The sequence below is a fragment of the Capricornis sumatraensis genome, chromosome 22, assembly GCF_032405125.1.
Source record: "Capricornis sumatraensis isolate serow.1 chromosome 22, serow.2, whole genome shotgun sequence".
Classification (NCBI taxonomy): Eukaryota; Metazoa; Chordata; class Mammalia; order Artiodactyla; family Bovidae; genus Capricornis; species Capricornis sumatraensis.
Window position 1 is genome coordinate 30591117 of NC_091090.1, and position 26115 is coordinate 30617231.

General features: G+C 40.4%; 1 protein-coding gene across 1 annotated transcript in view; it reads left to right on the forward strand.

Annotated features, from left to right (window-relative positions):
• Positions 1-6400: 6400 nt before the first annotated feature.
• TSBP1 (testis expressed basic protein 1) overlaps positions 6401-26115 on the forward strand; it is a 150297-nt gene continuing 130582 nt past the window's right edge. The window contains exon 1 of the mRNA XM_068994162.1: positions 6401-6575. Coding sequence (XP_068850263.1) covers positions 6401-6575 — 175 coding nt within the window. The remainder of the gene's footprint in view (positions 6576-26115) is intronic.

The window sequence follows — 26115 nt, forward strand, 5'->3', positions numbered from 1 at the left end:
CTGTCCTGTTTTTCTTAGGTTCTGCCCCTATGCTAGTGGGAGAGAATGAAAAAAAAAAAAAAGTTTAGTGTAAGCAAAACAGCACTGGAAGCATTATCTTTATAAATATCAATGCTTTCAGTAAATTCTCTCTGAAGTGAAGCCACTAACGACGACTCAGCATGTACTCCTTCCTCTCCCCTTTCGTTTGTTGTTCCTTCCTTCCGTCTCTGCTCCTTCCTTCATGCTTCTATCCCTGCCACCTTTGTTTTTTCTATATTTCTATCTATCAATCACCTGATAATTTTATCACCATGTTTGAAATTGGAATATGAGGATATAGGATAAAAAGAGAAAGTTCAAAGGATTCAATAGAAGAAATAGGACAAAGACAAATATTTCTTATATTTGCTTTTAATATAACAAAAAAGACAATGAAAGAAAACACACAAGAATAAAAGTTAAGTTTGTCCTATTTTGTTCTTTTGCAGCATGGAGGGAAATACCATTATATGCTGGTGAGCAACATGGACTCTGATGAAGAAAATTCTATTATCAAAGATATTTTAAATGAACACCCTACTGTGTGCAAAATGGTTTGCTGAAAATCAAGGAAACTCCAAGGCTTTATTCATGAATTCAGTAGATTGCTCATTATTCTAACAGATAATAATGTGTTTGGAACATTACATTTAAACAACTTTATTATTTTTAGTTGCATAAAACGTTGTGATTTGAGTGAAGGTAGAATGGTTATCACCTGCAAAATCTGAAGAATCTAAAGTGAACAATAAGTTATTTGTTCAGACCCATCATATCCTGTATTTCCTTTCAAACATCCCAAATAGATTGCAAATATTTGTCCTATATGAATTTTGGATGAGGAGAGCATAGCACTGGCACAGGTCTTCAAGTCATACATAATTTAGCATCTTGTAAAAAGAAGTTCAAGTGTATAAAAAGAGGTTGGTTTTTCTTTTCCTTTTTGGTTGCTGTTATTCTTCAATTAAGACGTTTATTACCATAGTATTCTGGACAGAGAGGAAGCTCTATCTGTCAGATGGTGGATTCTTATGTTCATTTGCTCTTTGCAGACTGGAGGAAAGAAGAGTTCCAGACTGGTGAGTCTGTAATGATCCAAGAGAGACCCAGTTCCTTGTGGGGTAGTCCCAGGGAGGATGGGAGGAGGGGTGCACTAGATCTCCCCAGGACCAGAGGAGCCCTGACAGAAGGGAGACTCTGGCCTAAGCCTACTGAGACCCTCCCAGAAACCTGATGATCTCTTGTCTTTGCAGTAAAGCTGACTCTGGATGCAGCCACTGCCCATCCTGACCTCTTCCTGTCTGAAGAGGGGAGAAGAGTAACCTGGCAAGAACCATGTCAGGAACTTCCCAGCTCCCCAGAGAGATTTGTCTCCATTCCCTGTGTGCTTGGTCAGCTGTACGTCAGCTCAGGGAGATACTTCTGGGAGGTGGAGGTTCAGGATGCACATTCCTGGGACCTGGGAGTTTGTAGGAATAATGTAGCAAGGACTGGGAGGGTCACAATGTCACCGCAGAATGGTTTCTGGGTCATTAGGCTCTATGACGGGGAGTACTGGGGCCTCACATCCCCAGAAACTTCTCTTACTCTAAAAGAAAAACCCTGTAGGGTGGGAGTATTCCTTGATTATGAGGCTGGAGATGTATCTTTCTATAACATGACAGATGGATCCCACATCTACACATTTTCCAAACAAGCATTTTATGGTGGCCTAAGACCGCTTTTCAGACTTTGGTCCTCTGACTCAGGCCCTCTGGTCATTGTCCAGGTGGAGGAGAACACAAGGATGCTGTAATTCATATGCCTAACTTCCACGATGATTACAGTTCTCCTCACTAGACACAAATTTATTTTTTTGTCCTCCTTTACTGATTTATTCTAAGTTGAAGCTCTGATACACAGACTGATGGTTGTCTCCCATATTAATTCTCCCTTCTTCCTAAGTTATAGGTCCCTCTTCTTATCACTATGCCTATGACAGCTAGTACAAAGATTAGATTTCCTCGCATCCCCTGCTGAATGTGACTAAATTATGACCAGTGCATTTTAAGATGAATTATTCTATATGACACTTTGGAAAAGACCCTGATCCTGGGAAAGATTAAAGGCAGAGGAGAAGAGGATGACAGAGGATGAAGTGGTTGGATGGCATCACTGATTCAATGGACATGAACTTGGGCAAACTCTGGGAGATGGTGAAGGACAAGGAAGCCTGGTGTGCTTCAGTCTGTGGGGTTGCAAAAAGTTGGGCACGACTTGTCAACTAAACAACAACATTCAGTATGATCTCTGGAATGTTTTCTTGAAGGAAAATTATGTGATTTTCTTCTTTTCTCTAATTATTTGGATGGCTGGAATGTGGCATGATGGATGGATCTCTAAGACCATCTCTGATCATGTAATATGATACAGACAGAAAAGATATTAATAGAATGAGTCTAGAGTTTTACAGCTTTATGAAACTGCTATATGCTCACTTTCTGAATTACTTCCAGTAAGAAATAAATTTTATTTCTTTAAACCATTTGTATGTTGTGTTTTTGTCTGTTGTGACTGAATCCAATACTGACTCAAGCACCCTCCCTTTAAGGATGGTAGCAGATGACTTCCACAGTTGAATATTCAGATGAAACAGGAAATGTAAAGTCCTGTACTTGCTTGCTAAGCTACTTCAGTGTGTCAGTCTCATTTAGGGTCTTTCAATTTCTCCTGAATCCTCAGTCCCTCTTTACTTTACTTCCCAACCTCTCCTTTGTGGTTACCATGGTAAATAATTTTAAGTATTGTCTTACTAATGAGTAAAAATCCCTGGCTTCATTGCCCTTACATCACATTTTCTTGGGAAAAAAACCTCCAAATATGGATAAATCTAATTACTTATCTCTCATACTGGCAATTGAACATGCTATAGAAATCCACACATGTGAGCAGATGGTTCTTCTTTACGTGTGTGATTCACCTATCATAACTTGGACACCAGCACTATCAAGTAATCCTCTCATTCATTAAAAAATCTACCTTCATTAAACTTCCAAATCTACTCCCACCTTATACTCAATATATGACCGTGTTCCCACTTTGAAAAATAATATTAATAATAATAATAATCAATTAGAAGACAATTATCTCATCTTTGCAATAATAAATATAACAAACCTAAATCTCCACCTCTCCATTACTCCTCTCTCACTGTGTTATTAACAGAAGTATTTCCCTTTCTTCACAGGAACCCCAACCCATCTTTATCTCCATTCATTCTGTACTGTGCTCTCTGGACTTCGATCCTTCAGTTGTTCCTCTCAGACTTTCCACGAGCTTTTTCCCATGAACCTTATCTTTTTCAAAATCTTGTCCACCTTAAAAATCAAAACAATACATTTTCTACCAACTCTAGCTCTTCCTCTATACTCTTATATCTTTCATAAACTCTTCAAAATAATTGCATAAAAACTGTGTTTGTATTTCTGTGATTCCCATTTCCTTCTGAATATACTCTAGGTTATGGGTTAAACTGTATCTCCCTCACCACCTCTCCTAAATTCACGTATTGAAAGCCCTTACTTCCAGTACCTCTGAATGTGAATTTGTTTGGAAATAGGTTCATTGCAGGTGTCGTTAAAGATGGAGTAGAGTGTATCCCTAATACAATAAGACTGTTGACCTTAAAAAGGGGGGCGAAATTTAGACATCCACATAGGCACAAGGAGAATGCCATGTGAAGTCTGAAGTCTGCTTCCACAACCAAGGAATGTCCAAGATTGCTAACAAAATACCAGCTGCTTGGAGAGAAGCTTGGAACAGATTCCTCCCCAGCACCTTCAGAAAGAGCATAGCCCTGCCACACCTTAGTATCACAATTTTTGCCCCCAGAACTGTGATATAATAAACTTCAGTCATTTAAGGTAATCAGTGTGTGATACTTCATTACAGTCTATTAATAGTCCCAGCAAGCCAATGTACTCTTTTTTATTTTGGTGTGTTAAACACAATCTGATCATTTATTCTTTAAAAAAAAATAATAACCCAAAACCTGTTACAGAAACTCCAGAGAATTTCTGCATTTAGGTAAACTTCATGAAACAGTTGAAAACCAACATAGAAAAAAAGTTTTAAATTCTACAGCTGTAATGAGTTTATGTAAAGTACTTAATTCTATGATAATTATGTCTGTATTTCAGTGTTCATAATTCCACATGCCTTAATACCCATTGTTTCATGTTAAAGCTATCAATATCCTTAAGTCCTGTTTTACAGATGAGTAAAGTAAGGCTTTGACTATTTATATTGTTATCAGACTTTTAATATTTTCCAAAGTCACACATATACTAGATGCCAGAACTGGAACTAGAGTCCCAGTCTTTTAACTTCACAAATCCAAGGCCACTTTTACTAAACAAACTCACTCTTTTCTTATTTATATAGACCAAAGCATCACGATACATATACTTCCTGCTGAGGACCAGTTACAGGCTTATGATTAAAGAAGTAAAATCAACAGCAGTGTGACCAAAGAGTTATAGTAAATGTATGTATGCTATGCTAAGTCGCTTCAGTTGTGGCCAACTCCTTGTGCCTCCAGGGACAGAAGCCCACCAGACTCCTCTGTTCATGGAATTCTCCAGGCAACAATACTAGGGTGGATTGCCATGCCCTCCCCCAGGGCATCTTCCCAACTCAAGGATCAAACCCATGTCTCTTACATCTGCTGCATTGGCAAGTGGGTTCTTTACCACTAGCACCACCTGACAAGCCCACTTTATAGTTAAACGGTGAGTGTTAAAGCTCTTAGTTTAAATGATCACAAGCTATTAATTCTAGAAGTATGATTCCAAGGAACATTAGTTCTGTGATAGCCTCTTGCTTAAATAAAGCTCTCAAATCTTGTCTAATGTAAAAATTATAAAGTTCTATAGGTTGCTGTATTTTCTAGAAAGTGCTATTCTAAATTATTTCAACACTAAAAGTGAAGCCGTCAAAAGAAATAGAATCTGCCAGCTTGCCCCACCCTATGCATTTCAGATTTTATAGTCCTCACAATAATTAAACCAACTCCCCTACCCCCTCATAATAAATAAACCATGGAAGCCAATTCTGACTCTATGATGGAACTGTTTCTTTGATTTGCTTTCTTTGCTTTTGTTATTATAATCATACAGAATGATTTGCCTCAGAGAATCCTGCCCTCTGCCTGACTGTTTTAACTAAAGTTCCTTTGTTCAGAACCCTGTCCACCTGGGGATGGCAGGGAGGAAGAAAATACACATCCCCTGCCTGAGGCTTGCCAAAGGGGGCCAAAGAATTGGTCCTAAAAATAGAGGGAGGAACGTGGTGACCCAAGGATGAAAGAGCAGATAAAACCAAGGAGGGTCCTGGAATGCAGGAACTGAAAAACCAGACCCTTATTATCCTTCCCTCCCCATGTTGTAATTATTAACAGACTTCAGGTCCTCCTAAGCAGTATAACCTGTCTCCCTTCCACCCCACAGGGAGAAGGTATTTGCCTTACTCGTCCCACACCCAGTACACATGTCTCATCCAATCAGCAAATGACCCACAAGACACCTATCCCACTCCTTGTACCCTGGGTATAAAAGTGGACTAAAGACCCCTGTTCAACGTCAGTTCTCCCTTGAGCTGGCCCACTGTTCTAACAGCATCTCCCACTCTAATAAACTTTATTCTCCTCTAATTCTGCCTCATGTCTGGAAATTCTTTTCCAATCCACACTTGGTCCATGACATTTTTGATGGCCTGTATGGGGACTTGGGGTCTCCTCCCCCACCTCCTCATTCTCTATTCTCATAGGGACCCTCTGCGAACAAGCAAGTGCTATGGAAGCAACTGAGGAACTCTGGCCAGGGTTACCCTCTGGTGTGTTCGAAAGGCCCCACTGCTCACTGCACCTCAGTAGCTGCCGCCCAAATGGGTGAGGGTCTCTCCTTTAGACTCCTTTCTAACTGAGGACTAAGCCAACCAATATTGCATGGGCACAGGTCAGATACTTAAAAGCAATTAGGGTGCCTGCCACATGAAGACTCCCGTGTGAGGATAAGGGGGGCGTGGAACAGATCAAGCCACAAGGGCATCCACCCCCAGCAAGACAACTTCCATGCCCTCTGTCAGGCACATAGTGGTTGAAGCAAAACAGAGACTATTGTCCCTTGGCCATGCCTCCCTGATAGGATTGTAAGGCGGATTCCTCAGCCTTCTTCCCTGTCACTTTCATTTCTCTTTTCAGTCTGGATTAATTTAAGGAGCCTAGATATTGCTTCTGAGCATCCCAAGAGTGCCTTCCACATTCCAGGGAATCACCAAACGGTGAGTCACCCAGTTGCCCCCAGGAATGTTTGTCTGCCAGGGTCACATGGTGCCTTAGCACATGGTTGTGTCACAAGGTGCCTTAGCACATGATTCTCAGGGGTCACCTCTCACTTCGGATGTGACTGTTGGGACAGTTGGCCATTTTGTACCATTAGTCACATGGAGAGATCACTGGGACAAAAGGGACAACTTTCTGTCAGCCGGTGATTCTCAGTACCCCCATTCTATGCCAGGTAGGCTAAGAGTGGGTTCTGGTATGTCCTGGAAGCCTCTCTCAGACTCACTCCTTGGCTATCGTCTCAGAAACTGGAAAATTTTGACCCTGAAAAAGGCATGGCCCAAATACATACTGGGGGACCCCCCAAAAAAATGGCTTCTTAAGGGCACAGTAGCTTTTGCCAAAAACAGAGAAAGGGCTCAGAATTTCCTTATGTTTATTCCTTCAAAGCCCTCACTCAGAATCCGGATTTGAGAGATTCATGCCACATGTGTCTTTCTGTGCCTCACTATCTCCTGTCCCTCTCTGTTTCTCTCCATCAGATTTCCAGATGACCCCTACTAGACCTTTCATATACACATGATCTCTAGGAAAGGATTCTGAGGTTCCCTTTGGTCCAGGTCTTTCTTCTATTTTCAAAAATCTGAGAAATCAAATTCACCCATTCCAGTCCATTTTAGTTCACTGATTCCTAAATGTTGATGTTCACTCTGGCCATCTTCTGTTTGACCACTTCCAATTTACCTTGATTCATGGACTTAACATTCCAGGTTCCTATGCAGTATTGTTCTTTACAGCATCGGGTTTTACTTCCATCACCAGTTACATCCACAATTGGGCATTGTTTTCACTTTGGCTCCATCTCTTCATTCTTTCTGGAATTATTTCTCCACTCTTCTCCAGTAGCATATTGGGCACCTACTGACCTGAGGAGTTCACCTTTCAGTATCATATCTTTTGGCCTTTTCATACTATTCATGGGGTTCTCAAGGCAAGAATACTGAAGTGGTTTGCCATTCCCTTCTCCACTGGACCACGTTTTGTCAGAGCTCTCCACCATGACCCACCCATCTTGGGTGGCCATACATGGCATGGCTCATGGTTTCACTGAGTTAGAAAAGGCTGTGGTCCATACGATCAGTTTGATTAGTTGGATCCAACATCTGTTGGATCATCAAAAAAACAAGAGAATACCAGAAAAACATCTACTTCTGGTCTATTGATTATGCCAAAGCCTTTGACTCTGTGGATCACAACAAACTGTGAAAAATTCCTCAAGAGATGGGAATACAGACCACCTTACCTGCTTCCTGAGGAATCTATATCCAGCTCAAGAAGCAATAGTTAGAACCAGACATGGAACAACAGGCTGGTTCCAACTTGGGAAACAGGTACATCAACGCTGTATATTGTCACCCTGCTTATTTAACTTACACGCAGAGTACATCAAGCAAAATGTAGGCTGGATGAAGCACAAGCAGGAATCAAGACTGCCGGGAGAAATAGCAATAACCTAGATATGCAGGTGACACCACCCATATGGCAGAAAGCAAAGAATGAAAGAGCCCTCTTGATGAAAATGAAAGAGGAGAGTGAAAAAGTTGGCTTAAAATTCAACATTCAGAAAATGAAGATCATGGCATCTGGTCCTATAACCCTATGGCAAATAGATGGGGAAACAGTGGAAATAGTGACAGGCTTTATTTTCTTTGGCTCCAAAATCACTGCAGATTTTGAGTGCAGCCATGGAATTAAAAGATGTTTGCTCCTTGGAAGGAAGGTTATGAACAACCTAGACAACATATTACAAAGCAGAGACATTACTTTGCCAACAAATGTTCATCTAGTCAAGGCTGTGGTTTTTCCAGTAGGCTTGTATTGATGTGAGAGTTGGACTATAAAGAAAGCTGAGTGCTGAAGAATTGATGCTTTTTGAACTGTAGTGTTGGAGAAGACTCTTGTGAGTCCCTTGGACTTCAAGGAGATCCAACCAGTCAATCCTAAAGGAAATCAGTTCTGAATATTCATTTGAAGGACTGATACTGAAGCTGAAACTCCAGTAGTCTGGCCACCTAATTGGAAAAACTGAGTCATTTGAAAAGACCATGATGGTGGGAAGGATTGAAGGCAGGGGGAGAAGGGGACGACAGAGGATAAAATGGTTGGATGGCTTCAGTGACTCAATGGACATCAGTTTGAGTAAGTTCTGAGAGTTGGTGATGGACAGGGGAGACTGGCATGCTGCAGTCCATGGGGTCGCAAAGAGTCGGACACAACTGAGTGACTGAACTGAAATATGGGATCAAAAACTCTCCTAACATTCTAAAGAATTCCCTTCTAACTACTTCCTGTCTCTCAGCGTGGGGATGGACCAAGCTTCCCCCACTCCAGCGAATCCCCTTAACCTTTCAGATTCTTCTGATGAGACAAAGGTCTCACTTCCCACTAGAGGGACAATCCAAGATTTTTATCAGCTGATCTGCTCCTGATATCAGATCAATTTGAGTACTATTTTCTCTATAATTGAGGTATAAAACTATGACTACAGAAAGGGAGATGACTTGATGTCTCTGATATTCTTTAGACTCCAAGGAAAATTGGTTAAAATGAAATTTCTTTTCTTGGAAACTGCAAAACCAGTTCTTTTTTGCATATGCAATTAAAAGCAACTAGCTTGTTTAAAAAAAAAAAAAGCCTGCCTAGGAAAAAGCTTAAAGTTAACCCTTTCCATATCTTTGAAATACACTGCCGTCTTTGCCTGAGACCTCAGCCTTGGGCACATTAGAACTTCAAGCCAAAAAAAAAAAAGGTCAAAGAAATATTTTCAATCTCAAGCAGAAAAGTACGAGATCTCTATTTGTCTGTCTGGATTTATGTATGTCTCAGTGTGTGTCTTTTGTTTTTTTATAATATTGTTGAACTTGTAAAAGAGTTCTTATTTAATTGGCCTAAAGAAAAGTAGTGATGCTTTCTAAGGCCCACTTGACTTCACATTCCAGGATGTCTGGCTCTAGGTGAGTGATCACACTATCATGATTATCTTGGTCGTGAAGATCTTTTTTGTATAGTTCTTCTGTGTATTCTTGCCACCTCTTCTTAATATCTTCTGCTTCTGTTAGGTCCATACCATTTCTGTCCTTTATCGAGCCCATCATTGCATGAAATATTCCCTTGGTATCTCTAATTTTCTTAAAGAGATCTCTAGTCTTTCCCATTCTGTTGTTTTCCTCTATTTCTTTGCATTGATTGTAAGGAAGGCTTTCTTATCTCTCTTTGCTATTCTTTGGAACTCTGCATCCAGATGCTTATATCTTTCCTTTTCTCCTTTGCTTTTTGCTTCTCTTCTTTTCACAGCTATTTGCAACAGTTAAAACTGGACATGGAACAACAGACTGGTTCCAAATAGGAAAAGGAGTACATCGAGGCTATACATTGTCACCCTGCTTATTTAACTTATATGCAGAATACAGCATGAGAAACGCTGGGGCTGGAAGAAGCACAAGCTGGAATCAAGATTGCCAGGAGAAATATCAATAACCTCAGATATGCAGATGATACCACCCTTATGGCAGAAGGTCAGTTCAGCTCAGTTCAGTCTCTCAGTCTTGTCCAACTCTTTGCGACCCCATGAATCACAGCACGCCAGGCCTCCCTATCCATCACCAACTCCCAGAGTTCACTCAGACTCACATCCATTGAGTCAGTGATGCCATCAAGCCATCTCATCCTCTGTCGTCCCCTTCTCCTCCTGCCCCCAATCCCTCCCAGCATCAGAGTCTTTTCCAGTGAGTCAACTCTTTGCATGAGGTGGCCAAAGTGAAGAGGAACTAATAAAAAGCCTCTTGATGAAAGTGAAAGAGGAGAGTGAAAAAGTTGGCTTAAAGCTCAACATTCAGAAAGCTAAGATCATGACATCTGGTCCCATCACTTCATGGGAAATAGATGGGGAAACAGTGGAAACACTGTCAGACTTTATTTTGCAGGGGCTCCAAAATCACTGCAGATGGTGATTGAAGCCATGAAATTAAAAGATGCTTACTGCTTGAAAAGAAAGCTATGACCAACCTAGATAGCATATTAAAAAACAGAGACATTACTTTGCCAACAAAGGTCCATCTAGTCAAGGCTATGGTCTTTCCAGTAGTCATGTATGGATGTAAGAGTTGGACTGTGAAGAAGGCTGAGTGCCGAAGAATTGATGCTTTTGAACTGTGGTGTTGGAGAAGACTCTTGAGAGTCCCTTGGACTGCAAGGAGATCCAACCAGTCCATTCTGAAGGAGATCAGCCCTGGGATTTCTTTGGAAGGAATGATGCTAAAGCTGAAACTCTAGTACTTTGGCCACCTCATGCAAAGAGTTGACTCATTGGAGAAGACTCTGATGCTGGAAGGGATTGGGGGCAGGAGAAGAAGGGGATGACAGAGGATGAGATGGCTGGATGGCATCACCGACTCGATGGATATGGGTTTGGGTAAACTCCAGGAGTTAATGACGGACAGGGAGGCCGGATGTGCTGCGATTCATGGGGTCACGAAGAGTCAGATATGACTGAGCCACTGAACTGAAATGAACTGAACTGAACTGAACTGAAAGAAACGTAAGCCCTTACAAATCAAATTGTTCTAAAAAACAACAACAAAAAAATTAACCTAAATGAATTTCAGATTCACTTGAACTGGGACATGCTCAATAGTAAATATCTAGTATTAATATTTGTTTGCTAATCTAATATAGACATGTCTGGTGGTGGTGGTAGTTTAGTCACTCAGTCATGTCTGACTATTGCGACCCCATGGATTGTAGCCCTCCAGGCTCCTCTGTCCATGGGATTCTCCAGGCAATAATACTGGAGTGGGTTGCCATGTCCTTCTCCAGGGGATCTTCCTGATCCAGGAATCAAACCCTGGTCTCCTGCACTGCAGGCAGAGTCTTTACCAACTGAGCTACAAGTGTCTACGAGTCATTAATTAATACTAAGCATAATATTTTCATTGTGCCAAGCTTTAAGTTAGATAGGTTTACATTATTATGTATTATACATTATATATAATAGGTTTAAGTTAAATAGGTTTATATTATATTGTTATGTATTATACATTATATTGTAATAGGTTTATTATAAGTTAAATATTGCTGTATTGTTATATCTGTTACAAGTTTGTCAACAAGGAAAGTACCTCTAGGAAAAAGAAAAACCCTTAAAAATGTAAATGAGATATGAGCTTTTAGATAAACTATTAAAAATAATTATACTTTAAAATGTGTGTCTAAGATAGTCTCTCCAGATTTTGGTAACATGAATTACTAACATTGTGCTAAACTAAATGATGAAAGTTTATTGAATAGCTAGGTCATTTCCAAATAAAATAAGATTCTGGAACATTCACTACTTAACACTAACTTCCTCTTACACAGAAACTAAAGAGATTTTTGAGTATTAATGAACAGCATTTGGTGCCCTCCTGAGATGTTCTCTATAAGAAAGCAAATTTTTTTAACTTTTTATTTTTACTTTATTTTACTTTATAATACTGTATTGGTTTTGCCATACATTGACATGAATCCAAATTTTTTTTAGAAATTATCATTTCTAAATTTTATGTTCACCAATCTATAGAATGCTAATATAAAGGTCAGGTTTTGGTTGCTTAAGGCAAGCAGGATGTATATTTTGTTAATAAAGAAGGTATGAGGGATGAAACTGCATTTTATGAAGGGAAAAGAAAAAAAGTAGTTCTGATGTACAGGTGGCTGTTTCAGGATAGGAGAAAAAAGGAATGGGTACAGAAAGTGATAAGGAGGTTTCATGAATAGTGGACACCCAGAAAAGAGTTTTGCACATAATACAAGTTTTCTTGAGATGTTGAACTGCCTTTGATAATAGATTTTAAGTTCCTTTACCTCTGAAGTGATCTGTTCTATGTTTACCTTTGAAATCTTTTGTTAACTTTGGCTAAGCAAATGACTATGTTTCACAGTGACTTATATGATCCTACCTGACTGTTATAAATCCTTTTGATATTTACTGACAAAACTTCCTAAATAACTTGACTTCTAGCTAACTTTGGGATGCTTCAGAGGGCCCCTGAGACATCTCAAAGAGAGTTCATTTGACATGTTAAATTACACGGCAAGTATTGTTAGAAGAGTGATGAATCTTCTCAGGTTATATCGTATGGTTGATGTTACTCATATAGATATCTTAGAAATTATGTTAAATTCATGAAAATCTGATATGTCCTGGTAAAATGTTGTCAGTTATAATTCTAGTTAACATAGTGAAGTGTTACAAGTCACAGCAATGACCAGGTTACTTTGTCAATTGCAATTTAATCAGATTTTAAACATGCCTTCTATGGTTTCATTCTGACACTTTTGCAAAAATATTGCTATTTCAAGATGTATGGAAAAGACCTTTCTAAGGTTAACCAATAAACAAATTTTGCTTGTTTGTTATCTGGTAAGCTGGTATCAGAATGGAATTTAGTCTTCTCTCAGTGTGAAGAGAACAAACTTTTCTTAGAATGAAACTTTCGATAACAGATTTTGAATTTTTGCCTTTAAGTGATTTATATTTGTTTTTTAAATCTTTTGTTACTTTGGTAAAGTAAATAAGTATTATTTCAAGATTATGGTACATGTAGACAAAGCTCATTCTGCTTCTACAAAAATAACCCCTCATGGTTAGACTTTTGCTATCCTGATGTCCTTAAAACATGGCATAGTCTGCTCCCAGATCAGGGAATTAAAAATGGATGAACAATAGCTGTAAATCAAAGAGTCAGGGCTATGGGAAATCCAAGACGACCGGTTGGCTTTTCTGAGCTCCCTGACAAACCTGATTTTTATTTAATGGGTTAAAACTTTCCCTGGCTACACAGTTAATGCCTTCACAATGACAAAAAAAAATTGTGTTTCACTTAATATTAAGTTCTAATTTTGTTCATTAAGGTCTGTGATTACAACAACTCACTTCTGAGCTAGTTCCTTGTTGTTATTGCTAAAGAGTTTAATTAAATTATTAAAAAGGACACTCTATTGAGATAATCATATTGCTTTTATTTTTCAATTTGCTAATGTGGTGAATAACATTGATCAATTTGCAGATATTGAAGAATCCTTGCATCCCTGGGATAAAGCCCACTTGGTCATGGTGTATGATAGAATTTTGTTAAGGATTTTTGCATCTATGTCCATCAGTGATATTGGCCAGTAGTTTTCTTTTTTTGTGGCATCTTTGTCAGGTTTTGGTATTAGGGTGATGGTGGCCTCAAGTGGTGCTGGGAAAAATGGTCAACCACTGTAAGGCTCGGAGATCCGATCTCTGAAAGGAACACTCAGGGACAGCCTCTAGTGGACTGACAAAGTTTATTATCCAGCTGTGCAGTTTTGTAATTCTCAGGGAATAGAGCATAAGACAGACTTGCACGTAGCCATTCCAGATAAACATCAAAGCACTCAAGCATAAAATACAGTTCCCACCCCCTAAGATATAACATGACTTTGGCAAAACTCTAAAGGGAGTCTTATCATGAAACAACAGTCCTTGCTCCCAGGAAACAGATGGTCATAGGAAGCCTTTGAATGCTTCGAGGCCGGGCATATTGACACTTCGTTATCCGTTCCCAGCCTCAGGCACTCGATGAATGCTCATAACCCTCCATTATGTTTGTTTAAGCTCCCAACCTTCGTCATGAGTGGAGTAAATACATTTTCAGTATTTGCTCAAAGCCTTCCAGCTGCTCCACAAACCACTTGTAAAAGAATGAAACTAGAACACTTTCTAACACCATACAAAAAAACAAACTCAAAATGGATTAAAGATCTAAACATAAGACCAGAAGCTATAAAACTCGTAGAGGAGAACATAGGCAAAACACTCTCTGACATAAATTACAGCAGGATCCTCTATGACCCACCTTTCAGAATACTGGAAATAAAAGCAAAAAGAAACAAATGGGATATAATTAAAATTAAAAGCCTCTGCACAACAAAGGAAACTATAAGCAAAGGAAAGACAGCCTTCGGAATGGGAAAAAAATAATAGCAAATGAAGCAACTGACAAACAACAAATCTCAAAAATATACAAGCAACTCATGCAGCTCAATTCCAGAAAAATAAACGACCCAATCAAAAAATGAGCCAAAGAACTAAATAGACATTTCTCCAAAGAAGACATACAGATGGCTAAGAAACACATGAAAAGATGCTCAAAATCACTCATTATCTGAGAAATGCAAACCAAGACCACAATGAGGTACCATTTCACACCAGTCAGAATGGCAGCGATCCAAAAGTCTACAAGCAATAAATGCTGGAGAGAGTGTGGAGAAAAGGGAACCCTCTTACACTGTTGGTGGGAATGCAAACTATTTCAGCCACTATGGAGAACAGTGTGGAGATTCCTTAAAAAAACTAGAAATAGATCTGCCTTATGACCGAGCAATCCCACTGTTGGGCATACACACCAGGGAAACCAGAAATGAAAGAGACACGTGTACCCCATTGTTCATCGCAGCACTGTTTATAATAGCCAGGACATGAAAGCAACCTAGATGTCCATCAGCAGACAAATGGATAAGAAAGCTTGGTACATATACACAATGGAGTATTACTCAGCCATTAAAAAGAATACATTTGAATCAATTCCAATGAGGTGGATGAAACTGGAGCCTGTTATACAGAGTGAAGTAAGCCAGAAAGAAAAACACCAATGCAGTATACTAACACATATATATGGAATTTAGAAAGATGGTAACGATAACCCTGTATGCGAGACAGCAAAAGAGACACAGATGTATAGAACAGACTTTTGGACTCTGTGGGAGAGGGAAAGGGTGGGATGATTTGGGAGAATGGCATTGAAACATGTATATCATGTAAGAAATGAGTCGCCAGTGTAGGTTCAATGCAGGATACAGGATGCTTGGGGCTGGTGCACTGGGATGACCCAGAGAGATGGTATGGGGTGGGAGGTGGGAGGGGGGTTCAGGATTGGGAACTCATGTACACCCATGGCGGATTCATGTTGATGTATGGCAAAACCAATACAGTATTGTAAAGTAAAATGAAGTAAAAAAAAAAAAATTAAAAAATAAATAAATAGGACACTCTAAGTTTGCTTCTAAAGCTTATCTCAGTAACCAGTCTTTGGATAAATGTCAGATGCTCCATGATGTACAACTAGAAGATTAACACCTGGCTATAATCATTTAACTAAGCCAGATGACCTGGGGTATACTGTGCTATAGCTAATGAAAGTTCTTGACTTAAATTCTTGCTTGTGACCTTACTAATAACTGCTAGCTGTATTATTTTCTATGTCGCTTGTTTCAGAAGATCGTTTCTTACGTTACCTAATGTGTGACTGAGCATATGATAATACCCTAATATGCAGTACCGTATGAGATCAATGACTGTAATAAGTAACTCCAGACATGGGAAAAGCAGCAAGAGGGAATATTTTCCAGGACCAAGAGGCTAGTAAGGCAGGTATAGTCCAGAGACTTTTGCTACTTGCAAGGCTTGATCTAGTAACAATACATTGAGTGGCCTGTCAATGGAATCTTCGTTAGACCTGGGAATGAGCCTTCCCAGCACCACTGGACACAATGGTCATGAAATGCCCCAATGCATGGTCAAATATGTGGCTATGAAGGGGCCCTACTGACTAGAAGTTGGCACTTGCCAGTTGCCTCTACAAAGATTAAATCATTACCACTGCAGGCTGCTGACCTTCAACACCCCTTGAAAGGAGTTCAGGTTGGAGATTAGAAATAAGGCACTCTGTGCTCTGGGAAAAACCTGGAAGAACAAGCCTTCAGATAGTCATATGTTTTGAGATAAAGATTTTATGAGCCCAAATGCTTGTATTTTCTCATACCTAGAGAAACACTAATATCACAAAGCAATGTCTAGGCCTGGTTCTCCTGGGTACCTCCTCAGCACATTTTCTACTTCTAGTAATCTTTGGGCCATGTATCTTTAACTTTCTTGTTAAGTGTGTTTCTTCTAGAATACAACAAATCTCCAAGTGGTAGTACAACAAGAATAGTTCCTAGACAACACCCAGACAATGCTGAAACAAGCTGCCTTATCATTCTGTGGACTCTCACTCATCTCCCTCCATAAATCACCCTGACAGAGAGCAGGCAAAGAAAACTCAGAGCCCCATGACACCCCTGTACAGCCTGAAGAAACGAGAATGGTTATTGCCCCTTTCCCTTTGAGACTGGGTTCCCAAAGGCCTGAGAGGGGAAATAGGTAGATAGTTAGACATGAGTAGGGTATAAAAAGGGGCCAAAGAATTGCCCCTAAAACTAGAGGGAGGAATGTGGTGACCCAAGGATGAAAGACCAGATGAAACCAAGGAGGGTCTTGGAATGCCAGAAAGGAAAAATCAGACCCTTATCATCCTTTCCTCCCCCATGTTGTAACTATTAACAGATTTCAGGTCCTCCTGAGCAGTATAACCTGTCTCCCCTCCTTCCTCACACAGTGAGAAGGTATTTGCCTTACTCTTCTCCCAACCAGTGTACATGCCTCATCCAATCAGCAAATGACCCTCAAGACCCCTATCCTGCTCCTTGTACCCTGGGTATAAAAGTGGACTAAGGACCCCCATTCAACCTCGGTTCTCCCTTTATCTGGCCCACTGTTTTAACAGCATCTCCCACTTTATTCTCCTCTCATTCTGCCTCATGTTTGCAAATTCTTTTCCAACCCACACACAGACCACAACACTGGGCACTCTCCAAAATGTAGCTTTGTTTACCAGGGTACCTCTGATTCTGGCTCTATAATTTTGTTGTTGCTGTTGTTGTTTAGTCTCTAAGTCATGCTTGACTTTTTGCAACCCCATGAACAGCAGCATGCCAGGTCCCTCTGTCCTCCACTATCTTCTGGAATTTGCTCAAATTCATGTCCGTGAGTTGTGATGCTGTCTCACCATCTCATCCTCTGCCACTCCCTTCTCCTCCTGCCTTCAATCTTTCCCAGCATCATTGTCTTTTTGAATGTGTCGGCTCTTTGCATAAGGTAGCCAAAGCATTGGAGCTTCAGCTTCAGCAACAGTCCTTGGAGCTTCGGCGTCAGCAACAGTCCTTGCAATGAATATTCAGAGTTGATTTCTTTTAGGATTGACTGATTTGGTCTTGAGAGAGTAACAGGCAGAAGGCTAGAGGTCCACAAGCGAAGGAAATAGACTACAAGTGTCAGACATTTTTTTCCCTCTAAAGTGGCAGGAGGAAACAAACTCAAGGGACAGACATTTTTGTTTCCTTCTCTATACAAAATTAAGAGGAGGTTTCTTTTAAAATTCTGTGTTGTCATGACTACACCTGGTTCCACCTGAACTTAACTTTTCTCAAACCTTAAGCTAACCAATGTATTTCTCTTATGGAAATGTTTTTCTTAAGCTATGTTAATGAGCTATGTATTTGCCTTAGGATCTGCCTTTTTTCAAGTCAGTTCTGCCTAAGACTCAAACCTTGAACCAGTATAGGCTGAACAAACCAGTGTGTCTTACTCATGGAAATGTTCTCTTAAGCTACGCTAATGAAACTCTGCATTTGCTTGGAAAGCTGCCTTTCTTTAAGATTCATGTCCATTCTTTCATGGCTGGGAATGACTCACATTGTGCCCGGGCTATCTCAAAATGCATGTTGTGGGAGAGGGGCCTGATGGAACTCTCTCAGTTTTGGTGATTCTTTAACAGCTATATAACTGTTTGCTAAAAGCTAGCAAGGGGGGCACCCTTTCTACTCCTTTTTGATATCTATGCAAGAAGCTTCCTCTATCCCTTTGTACTTTAATAAAACTTTATTACACAAAAGTTTCATGAGATAAAGCCTCGTCTCTGACCCCAGATCGAAATCCTATCCTCCAAAAGTTACAAATTGTGGTGTAGTTCCTGGTTCCTAGCTACAAACTTTCAATCTCCTTGCAGTCCAAGGGATTCTCAAGAGTCTTCAGCACCACAGTGCAAAAGCATCAATTCTTTGGTGCTCAGCCTACTTTATGGTCCAACTCTCACCTCCATAGCATGACTACTGAAAAAAAATAACTTAACTATGTAGACCTTTGTTGGCAAAGTGATGTCTCTGCTTTTTAATGCACTGTCTAGGTTTGTCATAGCTTCCTTTCAAGGAGCAAGTGTCTTTAAATTTCATGACTACAGTCACTGGCAGCAGTGATTTTGGAGCCCATCAAAATCTCTCACTGCTTCCCCTTAGTCCCTACAAATATGCCATGAAGTGAGGAAGAAAGCCTTCTGAAGTGATCAGTGCAAAGAAATAGAGGAAGAGAATAGAATGGGAAAGATTAGATATCTTTTCAAAAATTAGAGATATCAGGGAACATTTCATGCAAAGATGAGCACAATAAAGGACAGAAATGGTATGGACCTAACACAAGCAGAAAGTATTAAAAAGAGGTGGTAAGAATACACAGAATAACTATACAAAAAAGATTTTCATGACCCAGATAACCACAAAGGTGTGATCACTCACCTAGAACCAGACATCCTGGAATGCAAAGTCCAGTGGGCCTTAGGAAGCATCACTACAAACAAAGCTAGTAGAGGTGATGGAATTCCAGTTGAGCTATTTCAAATCCTAAAAGATGATACTTTAAAGTGCTGTATTCAATATGCCAGCAAATTTGGAAAACAGCAGTGGCCACAGAACTGGAAAAGGTTAATTTTCACTCCAATCACAAAGAAAGGCAATGCCAAAGAATGTTCAAACTACTGCATAATTGCACTTAACTCACACGCTAGCAAAGTAATGCTCAAAGTCCTCCAAGCCAGGCTTCAGCAGTAAGTGAACCATGAACACCCAGATGTTCAAATAGGATTTAGAAAGGCAGAGGAACCAGAGATCAAATGCCAACATCTGTAGGCTCATCAAAAAAGCAAGAGAGTTCCAGAAAAGCATCTACTTCTGCTTTATTGACTATGCCAAACCCTCTGACTGTGTGGACCACAGTAAATTGTGGAAAATTCTGAAAGAGATGGGAATACCAGACCACCTGACCTGCCTCTTGAGAAATCTGTATGCAGGTCAGGAAGCAACAGTTAGAACTGGACATGGAACAACAAGCTGGTTCCAAATTGAGAAATGAGCATGTCAAGGCTGTATATTGTCACCCAGCTTATTTAACTTATATGCAGAGTACATTATGGGAAATGCCAGGCTGCGTGAAGCACAAGCTGGAATCAAGACTGCCAGGAGAAATATCAATAACCTACATATGCAGATGACACCACCCTTGTGGCAGAAAGCAAAGAAGAACTAAAGAGCCTCTTGATGAAAGTGAAAGAGGACAGTGAAAAAGTCGGCTTAAAATTCAACATTCAGAAAACTAAGATTCTGGTATTCAGTCCCATCACTTCATGGCAAATAGCTGGGGAAACAATGGAAACAGTGACAGACTTTATTTTGGGGGCTCCAAAATCACTGCAGATGGTGACTGCAGCCATGAAATTAAAAGATGCTTGCTCCTTGAAAGAAAAGCTATGCCTCTCCATATTAAAAAGCAGAGACATTACTTTGCCAACAAAGATCCGTCTAGCCAAGGCTATGGTTTTTCCAGTAGTCATGTGTAGATGTGAGAGTTAGACTATAAAGAAAGCTGAGCACTGAAGAATTAATGCTTTTGAACTGTGGTGTTGGAGAAGACTCTTGAGAGTCCCTTGGACTGCAAGAAAATCCAATCAGTCAATCCTAAAGGAAATCAGTCCTGATATTCATTGGAAGGACTGATGCTGAAGCTGAAACTCCAATACTTTGGCCACCTGATGCGAAGAACTGACTCACTGGAAAAGACCCTGATTCTGGGAAAGACTGAAACAGGGGGGAAAGGGAATGACAGAGGATGAGATGGTTGGATGGCATCACTGATGCAATGGACATGAGTTTAACTAGACTTCAGGAGCTGGTGATGGACAGGGAAGCCTCGTGTGCTGCAGTCCATGGGGTCACAAAGAGTTGGACACAACTTAGAAACTGAATTGAACTGAACATATTTTCTGCACAGCAATTCCCTCAACTGAGCCCTAAATCCCAACAACTTTTAAAATTTTATTTATTTATTTATTTATTTTTGGCTATGCTGGGTCTTCGTTGGTGTGTGTGCTTTTCTCTACTTATGGTGAGCAGGGACCACCCTCTAGTTGCAGAGTGCAGGATTCCCTTGTTGAGGAGCATGGGCTCTAGGGTGCACAGGTTTCAGTAGTTGCAGGCCCTGAGCTCTAGAGCACAGGTTCAATAGTTCTGCACATGGGCTTATTTGCTCTGTGGCATGCTGGATTCTCTAGGAAGCACAGGGATCAAACCTGTGCTTCCTGCTTTGGCGGGTGAATTCCTGATCACTGAGCCACCAGGGAAGCCCAAGTCAGCTCTGAAAAATAGCTTCATTAAATGAAATAACTGCCCACGGAGAAGCTGTATTTCTGAGACTTTTGACATCCTCTTCCACATATTTCTTCAGGCCATATCAACTATGGGCTGCTTTCAGGACCTAATGAAGCTCAGGTTCTTGATGGCTCGATGCAGAAAGAATTCAGTGAGAGATAAAGTGTGTCTCTTTTAGAAGTAAGAAGTGGATTTATTTAGAAACATATGCCACAGACAGAGTGCAGGCTGTCACAGAGGGCAAGTGTGGCCAGTGCCAATCACTGTTGAAACTTTTTCCCAATAGTTCACCTGAGCTTTGGCCACTGGCCAAATCTGCACCTTCCACTGCATCTTAGACTTTGGAATAGACTGCCTGTGTCACCTAGATCTGAACATACACTTATAAGTTACTAGACCCTTGGAAGCCTGGGTATTCCTTTTCTTTTCGAAAGTGAAAGTGTTAGTCGCTCAGCCCTATCTGACTCTTTGTGACCCTGTGGACTGTGGTCATCCACGCTCCTCTGTCCATGGAATTCTCCAGGCAAGAATACTGGCATGGGTATCCAATCTCATCTCCAGGGAATCTTCCCCATCCAGGGATCAAACTCACATTTCCCACATTGCAGGCAGATTCTTTACTGTCTGAGCCACCAGGAAAGACCCAGGAATACTGGAATGGGTAGCTATTCCCTTCTCCAAGAGATCTTTCTCTTTAACTTCAGATCAGTCTGCACACTCTGGGTTCTGAAAGCTTTACTCTGCAAATTCTAATGCTTAATGACCTTGAACACTTACACTCTGAATGTTCGTTACCATTATATACTATACCAACGAAATCATTTATCATATTTTACAAGGTCCCTGGTCCACAGAATTATGAGAACTTTTCTAAAACCACACACACGCTCACACACACAAAAACACTTGTTGTGGAGTCAGGAAAGCCCCAGTAGCCCACCAACATCACCTTCTTATTTACGTTTCATAAACCTGCCCTTTCTAATTCCAGCACTAGAGTTTGGGTGGCAGCTGGACAAGCTAGACAGGAAGGCTAGAGAAACTAGACACACTGAGATAGGTGGTGAACATGAGGCAGATATTAGACTCAGTTCCAGCAGCAAGAAGATGAAGGAGTCCATCAAGGCAGGAAGGTCTCAAATAATAGCAGGGATAGCTACACAAGTAGCCAACATTAAGGAAGGCCCTTCATGAGGACAAAGCAGAAAAACCTACAGAGAGTCTGATGGACATGCCCAGGAAGGAGAAACCAAAATAGGTAGATAGTTGGTATAGGAAGGACAGAATCTAGTCCTTGGCAAACAGAGATCCAGTTCTGGATGATAGAAAAGATCTTCAAGGCAGAAGAACATTACCACCAAATCATGGTTAGAGTAGACAATTGTTGTTATTTAATCACTACGTTGTGTCCGAATCTTTTGCTACCCCATGGACTGTAGCCCTCCAGGCTCCTCTGTCCACACATTTCGCAGGCAAGAATATTGGAGTGGGTGGCCATTTCCTTCTCCAGGAGATCTTCCTGGTCCAGGGATTGAACCCACGTCTCCTGCTTGGCAGGCAAACTTTTACCACTGAGTCAACAAGGAAGCCAAAGTCCTCAATTAGGCTACAGTTATAAATTGACTAAAGTAATCTAGAATCTTGCCTGGAAAATCCCATGAATGGAGGGGCCTGGTAGGCTGCAGTCCATGGGGTCGCTAGGAGTCAGACACAACTGAGCGACTTCACTTTCACTTTTCACTTTCATGCAATGGAGAAGGAAATGGCAACCCACTCCAGTATTCTTGCCTGGAGAATCCCAGAGACGGAGGAGCCTGGTAGGCTGTAGTTCATGGTGTGGCTAAGAGTCAGAAACGACTGAGAGACTTCACTTTCACTTTTCACTTTCATGTATTGGAGAAGGAAATGCCAACCCACTCCCGTGTTCTTGCCTGGAGAATCCCAGGGATGGGGGAGCCTGGTGGGCTGCCGTCTATGGGGGTCGCACAGAGTCGAACACGACTGAAGCGACTTAGCAGTAGCAGCAGCAAAGTAATCTATACAAGGTAAGATCCACGGAAAGTGAATGCTTCTGAAGGCCAAGACTCTCAAAAACTGGGAGAAATATGATGAAAGCAGAGGGGACAGCAGGCTCTGGGAAAGGTGGCAGCTCTGAGTGCTTAGGACAATGAACAAGTAGGAGAAACTGGAATTGTCTGTACAGGTATATCATAAAAATGGTTCCAGTTGCATTTTTGCCTCTTACTTAGTTATGCTTTTGCTTTGTCACCATTTGGCTTTTTCAAGTGGGGAGCTCAAACACTGCCAAGTCCCATGAAGTTTATATCTATTTATAACAACCCCCAGGCTGAGCCCAGAGTCATTCCCCTATATATGCAGTACCAACAACCTTCACAGCCATCATTATATCTTGGTATAGAAATAATCTTCCAAGATCCTGTCAGCTCCCTCCAGATATTTGTTCTTGCTTTCTCAAAAGCTCCTTTGACCCGTATCACATTCAGTTGTTAAAATCTTTTCAAATCTTCTCTCTAATTGCTCCTGCGCACCATTTCTGTCAGGATTTTGCCTCTGAAATGTCCCAATATGTTTTTGAACCTGGAAGATCTTCTTGGTTTTTAAAAAAGGAAACATGTAAAGTTTCTTATCAAGTTACTTTCTCAGCAGTAAAACTATATCTACCCTCTCCCTTGTGGACAAAGGTCAATCAGATACATCCCAGCTATCTTTGTTAACACATCAGTTGTTGCTGAGTTATTATTGCAATCATTATCATGTAGGCAATAAAATCTTATAAGACTTGATTTCTCATTATCTAAAGTAAAACGTTTAAAGATCAACAATATACCAAAATGGAAGAAAAAAGAGAGAGAGAGAGGCACTTATTACACTCAGTAGAGAGTTCATAAAGGGCAAACAGAGATAAGAAAATCAACAAACCTTGGGAGTAAACAATTTGAAGATTATTCTATATGACTTACTCTGAAAATACAATAGAATGGTACAGACAGATTATTCTATATGACTTTCTTTGAAAATGCAATAGAATGGTATAGACAGTAAAAATAAGGACCTAGGAAATTCATTCATTCAACTGCTCATTTGTTGTAAATGTATTTACTAGATTTTAACCCAGTTTCACATTGTGCAGGTCAGTATAAAGTAACAACATTTTTTAAAGCTTGCAATCAAGGAAAGTGTCTCCTGAGCATTAGGACAGACAAATTGTAGTCCCTTGATTTGATATTGATTGAATTCTACTACTGGAAATAAGTTTTCATGAGCTACTATGTAACTGGAGAATGAATATATATATATATATATATTTCAGCAGAAATGCCAAAAACTAAAATAGGAAAATTACACAGACAGGACATTTATACGTAAGCACAAGACACAGTCTTAAATCAGGGAAGCATAAGCAGTTATCTTTACCAAGGGAAACCAGGATTTAAAGCAAAAAATCTCAGAAATGTCTTTATCATTTTTTCCTTTTTAGAGCCCTCCATAAAGTTAAGTGGTAGAGAAACCAACCCCCATTCCTCTATCAGCAGTAAGCAAACTCTCTCATCTGACCATTAGAATAATAGTGGGTTTGTGAGCATGCTACGTCACTTCAGTTGTGTCCGACTCGATGCAACCCTATGAACTGCAACCTGCCACACTCCTCTGTCCATGAGATACTCTTGGCAAGAATACTGGAGTGGGTTGCCGTGCCCTCCTCCAGGGGATCTTCCCCACCCAGGGATCGAACCCATAGCTCTAATGTCTACCTACATTGACACGTGGGTTCTTTACTACTAGCACCACCTGGGAAGTCCAAGAGTGGGTTTACTTCATATAAGTTCCTGATATTTTTAATGGAATTTTTATGGTAGAACTTGGCTGTTACATTTTGCCTTAGATTTTTGCTATTCAACTTTTTTGTTTGTCATTAACCATAGAATTAAGAATTTGTCCAGTAAAAAGAGAGTTATTAGTGATTACTGGGTAGACTCAGAGAGATGAGTTATCCACAGGTGCTACACAGTTGCAGGCCATACAGGTGCTACACAGTTGTAGGCCATTATGTCCTTCAAGTCCCTGAAATTCTCCAAAGCAGGGGAGAGGTTTAAGGAGGCATTTGCCTTTCTGATGTCCCTTATGCATTTAAGACCACCGAAATCTGTTCTTAATCTTGCCCATTAATCTAAAAGAACATCCTCCAAATAGCATCAATCAGCATTTCTCATCTACAAAGGTTTCTGTGTGTATATATTCTCTAGCTTAACAGCAGGATGGGATAGGTTTGAGAATTTGTTGCACTAAGTCACCCAAATTGCCACGTGAGAGGCAGGACCATGTACAGCATTCTCAGACCAGGTGTAAATACCTCCAAGGCCAAAGAAATGCATCATGTTGACATCAGCGTGGGACCTGAGAACCTTGAGAATCAGTTACACTTGTCTATCAGGGATCAAATGCAAGAAACCAGGAGACATCTTGTAAATCCAGCTGATGATCCCTAGCATTTAGTTTTTGTCCTAATTGATTAAACTGAATGCAAATGTTCCAACAACACATGAAAGATGTGTTCTTGTCTAGAGCAATCATTAGAATTCTAATTAATTTTATGGGCTGATAATATGTAATTCATGGGAATATCCTAGAGAAGATGAACTCCTGATGAATGTAAATATCTGCATCAGTTTTTTGAATGAATGGGCTAGAAATATTTATGGGGCTGGAGATGTAGAAATCAGGTATTCTCAACATCCTGGATAGATTTTCCATAAACTGTAGGATTAATAAGGCTAAGACTGCAAAAACTTGTAGAGGTAGCATATATACACATTCCTCTCTCTGATCTAGGTAAATACATAAATCTGGGACCCTGGTGTGAGAAAGTATCATTTAAAGTCTCTACTATATGCTAGGAGAAGGAAATGGCAACCCACTCCAGTACTCTTGCCTGGAAAATTCCATGAATGGAGGAGCCTGGTAGGCTATATTCCATGGTGTCGCAAAGGGTCAGACACGACTGAGCAATTTCACTTTCTTTCTTTCTATAGTTCCTTTTGGAGAAGGAAATGGCAACCCATTCCAGTGTTCTTGCCTGGAGAATCCCATGGATGGAGGGGCCTGGTGGGCTGCAGTCTATGGGGTTGCAAAGAGTTGGATACGACTAAGCAATTAACACACACATACACACACTATAGGCTATGGTCTTTAAAATAATAATAAAAGTAATAAAAGCAGGGGGAAAGGCAGTCTGTACATGTTCATATGAGCACATATATGTCTGAATTAAATACTTGGCTTTATTGTCATGTGAGGTTTTTATTATGGTCACATGAATGGAAAAGAGCAGAGTGCAGTCT